The following is a 12,346-nucleotide window of genomic DNA, read 5'->3' as shown; positions in this document are numbered from 1 at the left end:
AGTTATTGCTTTATTTGTTTTAAACTGTATTAAGGTAAATGTACAATTTAAATGCTGTTTAAAAATAAAACTATTTAATTGAGGAAATGTGAAAGTCATGCATTTGACTTTAGTGGGCAGAGGTAATTTAACAGGTATAACACATGTTTACAATGTTTATGTTAGAATGTAGGGTTTTTCTAGGAACAGGTGTGGACCAAAAATCTGTTTTTATACAGTAGGCCATTCTTGTAAACAGCTCTGTGCTGGACAGACCACTATGCTACTGGTGGTGGTGGTGGTCTGCTCAATTTTTCTCCCACTTTCCCTGTTGGGGTTATCTCACACCATATGGAATGATTAATTCAAGTTAGTTGGAGTATCTGTTTCTTAGTTGAACATAAGCAAGTAAGTCCAAATTTCTATTTGAAACAAGCAATGTAAAAAATCCCAGGGGTTTGAGAAACATGGTGCCCTGCTTGAGGGTTTTGGAGCCAGAGGATAAAGTTGCAGGTAAAGCTGATTTTGTGCTCAAAGCTATGATTAGAGCTTTAGATTCTTTGGTAAATAACTGGTCTACCATATGCATACATTCTCTTCCCCTACATTGCAAACTGACAGGTTCATGATGAAGCTTACTGTTAATTTCATTGCCACCATTAGGAAAGGAAAGATAGCCACTTTCTGCTCTGTCTGTCCTGAACTCGTCATCGAATCTTCCTGGAGATTGTGTCTGCAGAGTAATTTTTAGTGGGCTGCCACAATTTCTTATTAGTGGAAGCATTTCTGTTTCATTAGTCTAGCATGGCAGCTTCTATCTGCAGGAGCTTTTATCTGCCTGGCTTTTTCACATATGCAGGAGTGTTAGTTGGCTACTGGATCTGTATGGAGTATCGACATGCATACTGCACTGCTTGTTTTTCAGTTCATGGCGAACTGTAAAGATGCTCTCTGCATTCCTGCCAAGGTAATTCTTTCTGAAATAATTACAGAAAGGAGGAAAAAAAAAAGAAAGATGGAAGATACCTTTGGCAAAATAATCACTGTATTTTCCATAGGCTGGAAATTACTTACTTCGCTCAGATCCCAGATCTGTTTGGCATTTGCTAAATGCCATGATACAGTTTTTCTAAATTTCCTGATACTTGATTTCCAGGCATCTAATAGTATTTATTAGCTGTTTGACATGTGATGTTTTCTGAAGGGATGACTTTCTTTATTTTTACAGTGTGTAGCTGTGTATTCACACACAGAATAATATTTTGACATTAATTTATGTTAAATAAACAATTTGTCATTGAGCGTTGATAGTAGGAAATAGTTTCGTGAACAACGAGACAATAGCTTTTATTGTGCTTCTGTGATTTTTATTCCTGTTATAAATTCACAATACCATATTGTTTACTCAGAAGGCTTTACAAAAAGCTTTATAAGTAGAAGAATTAATAAATAGGTTGCTGTTTGCTTCCTTCAATAAATCAAAAAGGGAACAACCAGTGCCATTGGCTGAAGCATATGCTTTTTGACTAGCATGAGGAGAAGTGGTCCATTGAAAGAATGGGACTCACATACATCAAGTTCAGCAGCTAAACGTTCATCAGTTGAGAATAGAAAAAATAAGTCTCTAATCTTTTGCTATTCTCTTCAAAGATTATTCGACATCTAGTGATCTTAAGCAAATGAGACATAAGTTGTATGGAGTGAGGGCATTTCTTGTTTTAGGGAGAACACAAAGGCAGCTTCAGGGAGAACACAAGACAACCTCTTCTATAGATAGGATAGGTTCTTCCTCTGGCTAAATACCATTAAACATATCTGTCAAGGAAAAACTAGTACCGCTTCACATACTTCATAAAATTACATTCAAAAGACTGGATTCTTGCCAGTTTTTATACTTGCTTTTGCCTTTAAAAGTTGTTCTGTTATTTTTTCATTATGTTCTTTCCATGTCAATTTCACATCTTTGGCAAACCTCCTACTTCCGGCTGTCTGTAGTAACTACAGACATCTTTACAATAATTAGTAAAAAAGCACATGACTTGCTAAGCTGTGAAACTGCCTTTTGTTGGGAGCTGTTAACTAGTGGAATAATATGTTGCTTTTTAATCCCCTTTGACTTTTGAGCTAATATTTTACCACTTAAAAAAAAACCAAACAACCCACATGTATTTTTATATCTGTTGGTGTACTCAGTTGCTGCTCTCTGTGACCCATGTTCAGCTAACTGTCTAACTATTAGTTGTTATTTAGATCTATTTGAACATAGGATTGATGAATTTCCTGAAACCTTCTCTCCAGTGTTTCTTTAAATTTAGTTCTTGAGCTATTCCTGTATCTTATTTTATCTTTTTTAGCAAAAACCCATTTTTCCAACTGACACACATACACACACACACACACACACACACACACACATACACACACACAGAGGCTTTTTTCTGGTAACACAAAGAATTAATTTTCTCATTTCTGGATTTTTGGATCCCTACCAATGATCAAACTACTTAGAATGGGTCATGATACAATATTTTAAGGGAACCAGGTTCTGCAGATCTTGTTCACTTCATGAAAGAGTTAGAGATTAGCATTAAATCTATTTTGGGGATATAAATTATAAGGATGTGAATAAAATGTATAATCTCATTCCTCTCTGTACGGTCCTCTCTAGTAATTTGGGAGATGGAACTGGTAAAGTAGAAGGGTTCATGCTGCTATTTCTCATTAATCAGGTTCTCCTGGTGAGGCTTCCATATAAAATTAGAGTGCTCCAAAGCCTGATTTCTCCTTTCGCAAATAGCTGTTGTTGGGAGATAAATCCTTTGAAGACTTGTTGTTGTTATATTACTGTTTGATTATTGTGGGCTACCTGTGAACTTTTTGTTCTTGGTAACCTCACAACAATGTGGTTTAGTAACACTGGATTTCTTCATTCTTCAGTTGACACAGAAACTGAAGAAGTGTGGGTTTAGCAAATATCCAGTTGTCTTCTATTGTTTCAGCTGAGACCGTAAATACCAGCTGATCATTATCCCTTTTCATCCTTTCTGAAAAAAAGGTTTTTGAAACAAAATAATACAACTGGATCTGAGCTGGTTTTGCTTTGGATTTCACTTAGAGTTGTGATTGTTGTTGTTTTTTAACTTTTGCCAATGTTTTTCTGTATCATAACCCTGTTTAGTCCTTTGACATCCAGAGATGTTGCTTTCAAGTGAAAAATCATAAATAATAACTGCTTGGCCTATCAAAGAACTTGAAAGCCAAGCAGTTATTTCTTCGTTTGATAGCATGAACCTTTCCATGGCAGACAACTTATTTTTAATTTTAAGCCTTACATATATGGCTGAATGTGTTGATTTCTGTTGATAATATTATAATTTCTTCTCCTGTAGTAATTTTCCTGTGTTCCTGTATTCCCTCCAGTTTAAATGAAATACTAAAATCATGTGAGTAGCATAAATCTGCCTCCGAAGAACTGTGCTCTGCTGAAAGCACAGGTCCTTTCTTCTCATCTTGATCCCTGGCAGTGTATTTCTTCCAATTCCTGGGAGGTCTCCCACCACCCGGAGGCTTCTGATTAAGAAGACTTAGGTACAGCCTTTTCATGACTTCCTGTGTTTCAGTTTTCTCTGTTCTTTTCTATTCATTCTTGCTATCTTTTTTTCTTTTTTTTTCTTTTGGTAATAACTTTTTTTAAGAGTTCTTGCTAAAGCTCTGAACTATTTCTTCACAACACCAGTGTGTTACTGTCCAACTTCCAATTCTTCGTAACTTATGATAATTCTCTTTGTTCATCTTCAGGTTACTCTGATCTTGTCTTAGTCTCCTTATTCATCCCATCTTTTCCTACCCCCGTGCTATGGCTTGATATCTGCCTAGCTATCCCTCCTTTGGTATGTTTCCATATATTGTGAAAATGACAAATTTACTGTGAGAGACTGAATGGTCTCATGTTTCCTTTATAGAAGTTATCTTTTTCTAAACCTACATATACATGGAAACTATATGACTGAGTTTAAATGTCCTAATTTAAATTAGATATGACTTCTCCTGAATGTCAGTCACTATACTTTCCCCAGTCTTTTATCTTTGTTATTTTTTTTCTTCCAGTGGAACAACTGGAATTTTTTCTTTCGAATTTCATCTTTAGATTCTTTCTTGCTTTCTTCATAATGACATCTTTCATTTGGTGGCGATGAAGCATCATAATTAGGTTCAAGAAGTTTTGAGGCCCAAGCACAGGGAATGCTGTGCTGGGTGCTCCGACCAGTTTCATTTTTCCCAACAGGCTCAGATTTAACAACTGTATAAGCAAGGTTTCACATAATGGAGCAGGCTTCCTCCTTTATGTTTCCAGGTGATTCTTACTTCCACATTGATTTTTCTCACATTATTCCCTGTATCAGCTATCGAAACCTTCATTTCTCTCTTTCTCCCTGCCTTTCTCCTTCTCTCCTCTTTGCATCTCTTTGCTTTCCAGCACACCTCTGTGACTGTGCAGCTTCATCCCATATCACCCTGTACACATTCTCTCTCCCTCCTCCCTCCCATCCCTCTGGATCTTCCAGATGATTAGCTTTCTTGGCAGATTCACGGATGCCAAGTAATTTATTTGGACTTTAAACTCAGAGATCAATTGCCTGATGTCTGCCTTGGTACTACGTTGATTTTATTCATCTTTGGCATCCTTGCCTGCTGCTTTCTTATCCTGTGTACCTGAAGTGGTCACCTTAGAGATTTAAAACGTACATATCTTTTTTTAAGCACTGTGCTACCATATTCTCTGCAATGGTCTGTTTGTTTTCTTGGAAGGGATTGATAGGCTTGAGGGGTAGGAAGAAAGGAGGTCATGAGGTTGATTTTCCATGTCTCAGGCTTCAGGCAGCCATCTCACACTACCCCCTTAGCCACATGGATTCCTAACTTCCATGTGTGAGCATGTGTGGGGGATGTGACACTGCCCTTCAGTTGTATAGTTCATTTTGTAGCTTTTATTAATTCACTGAAATCCCTAAGGAACTGTGTTGGTTTTTGTAGTAGTCTGATGAACATGTGGCTTAGCTGCTTATTGTTTTATTCGCCCAATCTACCAACAATTATAGAAAAGCCGTGTTAGAAAATGGCATGTAATGAACAGTGAGCATATAGGACATGCGGTTTTATGCCAGCTTGGGATAGCTGATACTAAAAATGTGTAGAAACATATACTTACAGATAAAAGGCATTTGCATAAGACTACATGCCCATTTTATTGGAGTTTTTAAAAGGTTGTGGGGGTTTTTTTTAAATGCATTTGCATGTCTTTTTCTACCTGAAGAAAAATGTTCACCTTTTACATGATAAACAGCAGTGAAAATGTCCACAGGACAGTGTAAAAGCCCCACAGGAAGCAAAGATTTGCAGTTTGCTGGGAACTGTCTGATGTGGGTGTGATATGTTTTGCTTGTCACCTGGAACTTCAGAACCCCAGATCTTGGATTTTGTCCATTCTGGTCCAGAGTCCCAAGGTCAGAAAGATGATGTTGTCCAGCTGTCCTCCTGTCACTGCCACCTCTCCGCTGAAGGCAGGCTAAAATGCATATACCCTCACTCTTAAGATTTAGCCATGCCAGTGACTGTATCTGCCTGCACAATGCTCTCTGCTCACCTGTGGAGTCCACTGGCTTTCCTCTGGCATTCATGAAAAATGTGACACACTGATTTTTTTCAGTCTAAGACTCAGCTCTCCCAGCCTTATGTGTTTAGCCTTCTGTTTGCTTGCAGAGAGACACATGTAAGCCAGGAACGTAGTAAATTTTACAAAATACTGATTTTGCAAGGAGAGGGAAATTATTTTACTGATTAGATATTAACAATGAGCATGTATATTACAGCAGTAGGTTTATAAATACACAGATGTATTGCTGTCTGGTAGGAGGCTTTGTGGAAGAAAACCATTCCCTTCCTTGTGCCATGATCTGACATCTGCATGCACACAGAGATCTAGATCAGCACGTTTGCAATGTTGTCTGCAGAAAATTTTGCTTTAATTAGTTAAACAAAGTGCATTGTTGTACTTCATTATTTTTAATCTGTCTTTAAAACTGAAATACCCAGGTAGTTAACGGTGGTGTACGTTTCCTTTAAAAAAGCATAAATGTTCTACCCAGAATATTTGCACTCTCAGGATGACTGAAGTAGATGTAAATGACCTGGCATAGTAAGTTTCTCTCTTCATGGTATATGTACAGGTTTCACATATTTCCTTATCATGTGAGACTGCCTTTTTGAATTAATTCCTTTTGTATCTCACACAGCTGCCTAACTCCTTGCAGGCACACACACTCTCAGCCCTTCCCCAGACATCTGTTCTGTTTCTTAGTACCAGGTGCCAGAGTTTAAGCTTGTTGGGAGGAGGGACAGGAACAAAATCCTTTAAAAATTAGGTAGCAGTGATATTTTTAATGATATTTGTGATGGAATTTCATTTTTAGCCTCTGGCTGTCAGCAAAGAGCAGGTTGAATAGCGTGAGACGATTCCCTTTCTTAGTCTGGGAACAACCACAGTCATCTACTCTGCTCCTCGCTCTGAACTTGTTGGAAGGAACTGTTATGGTCATCCAGTTGCAGGCTTTCCTCTGAGTTGTGGTCTAACCTTAGAGAAGCAGAATACAGCCTGATATCTTTCTCTGCCATTCCCTACCATCTGCCTCATTTTCCTCTCACCCTCTTGCACGCATAATGCATCAGAAACATGGCCAGGCTGCTTCTGTTTTCTGCCTTCTCATGCAGCCACCTGTCTGCTCGTCTCCCTTTTCTCCATCAGGATAGGGAATATGTAATGTAAGTGATAAGCCTGGAAATGTGGAATAAATGGATTTATATCAGTGTCTACAGGCTGGGTGATTGATCATATGGTATTAAATACACTGAGTCCACATTGGGTAAGGGAAAATCAGGAAGGAGGAAAGAGGAGTTTAAGTTGCTCTTTCTTCCTCTTTCTTCTCACCTCTCCCCAGGCATGTCAGCTACTTACTGTTCTAGTCACTGAAGACACAGAAACTCTTTGTGGCCCTTAGTACTCCTACAGAGGCTTGAGAGAAAACTCTGCATCTTCCAGTGTATTTCCCACTGGCAAAAATGTCAGGAGTGGTTTGGCCACTCGCAGGCTCAGGCTGAAGTGAGAAGCTTCAGCAATCAGATGATTGACTTTCTGGAATGGTCTTAAGATAGTACTCACAGGGCAAAATGTGTAACAAGGGGAAATTTCAGTGAGCAAATTTAAGGCAGATAGAGCGGAGCACTTTTTTCCACACTAATAATGAACATGTGAGACCAGAACTTTTGCAGACCAGATGTATGGATTCAAGAAGGCGTTAGACATATTCTTGGAAGAGTGGTCTGCCAATGGCTTCTGAAAATGTGGATCTGGATGCAGTCTCCCAGAATACCATGACTGCTGGCAGCTCAGCAAGTCCATCAGGAATCACTACATACATGTTTCCTGTGCTCTTTCTTTAAACGTTGCTGTCGATTGCTCTCACGCATAACATGTTCAACTAAGGTGGGCTTCACTTTAGTCTAGTAAAGCGCATAGTGGCTCTTAAGATGGAGCTTAATCAATGGGTGAAACAGTCTGCATGATAGTTCCTCCAGTGTTTTTAGGGGAATGATCCCATAGGTCCCTCCAATAGTTTTGTCCCATGCCTGAGCAATCTCCACAAGGGTACAATAGCCTACCACCTTAATGAAACACTGCTGTACACTCTGAAACACAAAATGGTTGTCCCTAGGAGTGCTCATTAGCCAGTGCCCGAGCATGGCAATTTTTTGGGAAGCTCGAAGATGCAAAGCTAATACGGTTATTAGAGAGGATGGGTAACAAAAGGGATGGTTACTGAGAGGCACGATGTCTGTTTAAGGGTTTTATGCTCTATGAGTTAAGCCTGAAAAGGACGAAACTGAATAAGGAGTCGCTAAGCCTTTTCTGCTGTGAAATTTGCCTGCCCTTGGTAATATTCCTTCCTGCCCCCATTTTTGTTTGTACTGATAAATTTCCTTGCATTAATAAACTCATAATGCATCTTGTTTATCCCTTCAAAGCCAGCCCTTGCAGCTTGCATTAGCATTTTAGGATATTTATGGCTTTGTAGATGACTGAAAATCTGCAATTTGTCATTAGGAATTAAGAAAAATCTTCCTTCTACTGTGGGCTGAAGCTCAGCTTTGGCCTTTGAGGGACTGAGCCACCTCTGGGCCTCATAGACAAAAACAAAGTCAGACAGTGCCCAGATTTACAACAGCAAGTGGTTTTTAGTTATTCAGATGTCTTTGATAATGTGTCATCTGCTGTTGCTGGCAGGGATCAGTGTTTAGGCTCAGAATTAATTTCTCTCTAGCTGGAGAGAAAACAAAAATATCCCTTTTGCAAGAGCAAAAAGAGAGAGCGGTAGTAACAAGGAGAGAAATGAAAACAGCACAAGGCACATGTAAAAAATACATGCATATACATATGTATCTCATATACACACTGCAAAGGTTAAAGTGCTGTTCACAAGAAAACGTCATTTTTCACTCTGCTGTACTCTGTACTTTCAACTTTGAAATACAGGAAGTTAAGAAAATGTTTTAAGGTTTCAAAAAGGAATTTATCTTGTAATTGGTGAAGGGCTAGAGTTGGATGGGGAGCGATAATAATCAAAGGAGCCTTTTCAACACTAAACTGTAGTCCAGAAAATCAAAGGGAGGAATGTTAATTGGTTTGTACAACATGATATTCTCATTTCAGAGTAGCTTCAGCCACTCAATGGTACTTTTTTTCTTTTTTTTTTCTCTCTCTCTGTAGGTTGATTAAGTGAATAGAAAAAATAAAAAAGAAAAACGAAGCTACTTTCAAGTATTGAAGATACAAGACCAGGATGAACACGAAGGACGGAAAAGTGTCTGAAGGAGGTCTCAATGTCACGCTTACCATACGCCTTCTCATGCATGGCAAGGTGAAGCATTTACTGTGTGTTGAGTGAGTTTGTGCAGTTACCATCAGAGCCTGAGAGTAACATTGACAGAGGGTCTGCTCCTCCTCCGACTTGAGTCAAAAGCACAGTTGCCATGACCAAGAAATCACCCCCTGCCTTTCAAGGGATCCTGCTAAAGTTCACACTGCAGCCCAAGTTCATTGAAACAAACCCTGCCTGTAACAAACTCGTTTTGAGCAGATCCGGCGGCAAAAAAGGAGTTCTTTCACTGATAGTTAGCCAAATTGGGCAGACCCTTGCACAAGGCTGACTTGCATACAGCTCGCCTTTCTCGTCATTTGCTGGGTTTTGCAGGGGTTTTTTTGAGATACCAGAACGTTGACTTGTGTGAAATAATTGCGACAGAGTTACTGTCCATTTCCGTTGAATGCAAATAGGATAGTTCTTCATTATTCTGATGTAACATGTTATTAGAGTGAACCCCCTGATATGCCAAGTGTTTGTCCAGGTCCCCTGTGGGTTTGTTTTGGAAGACTGAGTGTCATTTTGTGTCTGTCCAGCACAGCACTTAGGCATGCAGATAAGTGTGAAATCTGTGCCACAGACTAAGTGCCAGTTCAGTATTGTCAGACTTAACAGTCTGATCACTGCTTATTTCACATTGCCAGATCACAAAATGGGCTTTTAATTAAAAAACACATTTCATAGGTTTGTTTGTAATATTTGCATCAGGCAACACCAGGCTTAGTGAATGAATGTTATATAAAGGAGGTGGTTTGGGTGCTTTCTTAACAGGGAATAGTAAACATATATATGTATTAATCTGGAGATTAAATTTATATATAGAAATCTAAAGAAGTATTTTTACTCCTAGAATTTAATTTTAAAACTAACATACTTTTACATTTTAAAATAGCGGAGGTTTTTAACCTATAGCATGAACACACGTATGATTATTCATAGCACAAATTGGAGACTAAGGTATCTCCCTCTGTATTTTACTTATGAAAAAGTGTGAGGGGGTACAGCTTAAGTTTGCAAGTTAAAAACCTCAGAAATTAGGTTATGTCAGATCAAATTATGTTTTTTCTCAGAAATGATCTAACCATTTTGTTTGATTTTTTTTTTCCCCTGAAATATTCAGCTTCAGGCAGGCATCTGGTGTGTAAATCTGCATCTTAAATAGGGATATGTCAAACAAATTTAATAACACTCTCTCTCTTACAAAACCCACCTAAAATCTGTACACGTGTCTGTGCTCAAAATTAGGTCTTAGGGATTGATTCTCTTGGGTTCTGGTCCCAGTCTATGAAAGCATTTGAACACATGGTTATCCCACTGGGTATAAGCAGCCCTACGGGTTGCAGTCAAATTCCCATGTGTTTAGGTGTGTTTTGTTTTTTGTTTTGTTTTGTTTTGTTTTCAACCACTGTCTGACAGCTCTGCTTCTTTCAGGATCATGTGTAATTTTCAGGATGTTTTCCTTAAACAGTGGGTCAGGATTATTAGGGTTTTTTAAAATCAGAAATGAAATCATATAATGCTTGTTTTCTCTGTTAAACATCATTGATTGTGTGTGCAACCTCTTATAACAATAATGGATATTATGTGTCCAGTCTTCTATGAATATGTAGCCCCAACCCATAAAAGCTACCAAGTTCAAGTTTTGACTGGAACTATACCATGCATCCGCACTTAACAAGGCATGGTGGGTATACTACTAGCTCCACTGTGCTCTAATCATGTATCCTGTTGTGCCTAAGTATTGCAAAGAGTACATTAAATCAGAATTTATTTTGGTGATAAAAGTCAGACCCTTATGGTTTCTTTGATGTAATTTCTATGATTTAGGAGTAATAATACAGAGGAATGAAGGATGTCTGAGTCAATATGAACTCAGTGTGAGAAGACACTCTAAAAGCTGTATGTGCCTCTGAAAAAGAAGAAACAAGTTTCTAGACTCTTCCTCAAGATTTGTTGTGGTAATGATATCAGTGGAAATTGCTGATCTCTAATTAGTATTTCTAGACAAAACAATTAGCTGAAGCAGAGCTTGGTTTGTAAATAACTGGTCAAAGCTTGAGAGAGAAGAGGGGAAATAAAAGGTTTTTAAAAATAACAGTAGCAAACTGGATTCAGTTATTTTTGAATTAAGCTAATTTTAAAGTTACTTATTTATTGATGTCTTTCATGGAAATATGAGGGTCTCTCCCCACTATCCTTAACTCTCTGTCTGTAAACCTTTATTACCAGTGTACCTTTGCATAGGGAAGTTCTATGTGTTTTGTGATATTTACATTCATTTTGATTGAAAATCCATAACTTGTGCTTGGTTATCTCAGCTGTAAATCCTGCAGACTTAGGAAATTTTCAGTGTGTACTTTTAACGTGACTTGTGTAGAGGCATAATGTCAAGGATGGACATCTTAATTAGGCAATTAAGGTAAATGCTATACCTGCAGACAAAAAAATTACAATTTGTATGAATGGACAGACCTCTGCAAGGTGGCAGGGAATTAAAAAGCAACAACAGCAAACAAAATAAGTAGCAAAAATAAAAGACATTAGTGTCTAGTGAAAGGAAAACAAATCGGAATAGTCCTGAGGTCTGGGAGAACCCAGGGCCAGTGCCTCCCCAATGCAGATAGGACACAACTCATCAGCACCTCTGCTTTGTCTTGCTTTGACAGAAGAAGCAGTTGTAGGGCCAGCTGAGTTCCTGCAGAGTTTTGTGCAGCCTCTGACTGAAAAGGCTGGGAGGACCAGCTCAGCTGCTCACCCACAGTGTAGCAAGGTTTGGGAGTGGCCAGCTGGCAACAAGGCAAGGCACAGCCATGATATTCTCAGAAAACGTGGTGTTAAGGAAGGGCAGCAATTGTTTTATCTATGGGCAGCAATTGTTTTGTCTATGGGCTTGTGTGGGCCCTGCAGAAAGCTAACCACTGCAAGGTATAAAAGGGCAACCTCAGGGTAACCTCAGTGTTTCCAGGGTCTGATATAAAAGGTGTCCTCCTCAGCCAGGACTTCAGAGATTTTGTGATGATGTAAGCTGAAAGGCCTAGTTTTCATCTTGTACCATGTTAGATCAGTAAAAAATTTATGATAGTTTGACAGCCCTGAAGAGAAACCAGGAGCAGCACAAAACATTTGTAATACTTTCTTGCAGTGAATTAGAGGGCAGGTGTTAGGGAGGATACTACAAGGGCAGCGCTCAGGCGTTCTTTGCATCTGCAGAGAAGCAACTGTCAGTGTTTGCAGGAATTATTAAAAGCAAGATTAGGAAAAACTTGTTAGGTGGATGTGTGAGGAGGGGAGGAGGCTGTCTGGGCACGCTGCAGCATCCATCACTGAAGGTTTCTAAGGACAAGTTAGACAAAACTGAATTCATCCTGTAAAGCTGCCATGGCACTGCAGCC

General features: G+C 38.9%; 1 protein-coding gene across 19 annotated transcripts in view; it reads left to right on the top strand.

Moving 5' to 3' along the window:
• The window catches only part of LOC113965893 (poly(rC)-binding protein 3-like), a 396,197-nt gene that overhangs the window by 324,134 nt on the left and 59,717 nt on the right, over window positions 1–12,346 (top strand). For all 19 annotated transcript variants that reach the window (XM_027680049.1, XM_027680041.1, XM_027679995.1 and 16 more), the window contains one exon: window positions 8,801–8,951. In XM_027680049.1, coding sequence (XP_027535850.1) covers window positions 8,874–8,951 — 78 coding nt within the window. In that variant the 5' untranslated portion in view covers window positions 8,801–8,873. The remainder of the gene's footprint in view (window positions 1–8,800; window positions 8,952–12,346) is intronic.

Source organism: Neopelma chrysocephalum, unplaced genomic scaffold (genome assembly GCF_003984885.1).
Source record: "Neopelma chrysocephalum unplaced genomic scaffold, ASM398488v2 Primary Assembly neopelma1_22b, whole genome shotgun sequence".
Taxonomy (NCBI): Eukaryota; Metazoa; Chordata; class Aves; order Passeriformes; family Pipridae; genus Neopelma; species Neopelma chrysocephalum.
The sequence above is the reverse complement of the archived record's forward strand: the minus strand, read 5'-3'. Positions and strand labels throughout refer to the sequence as shown.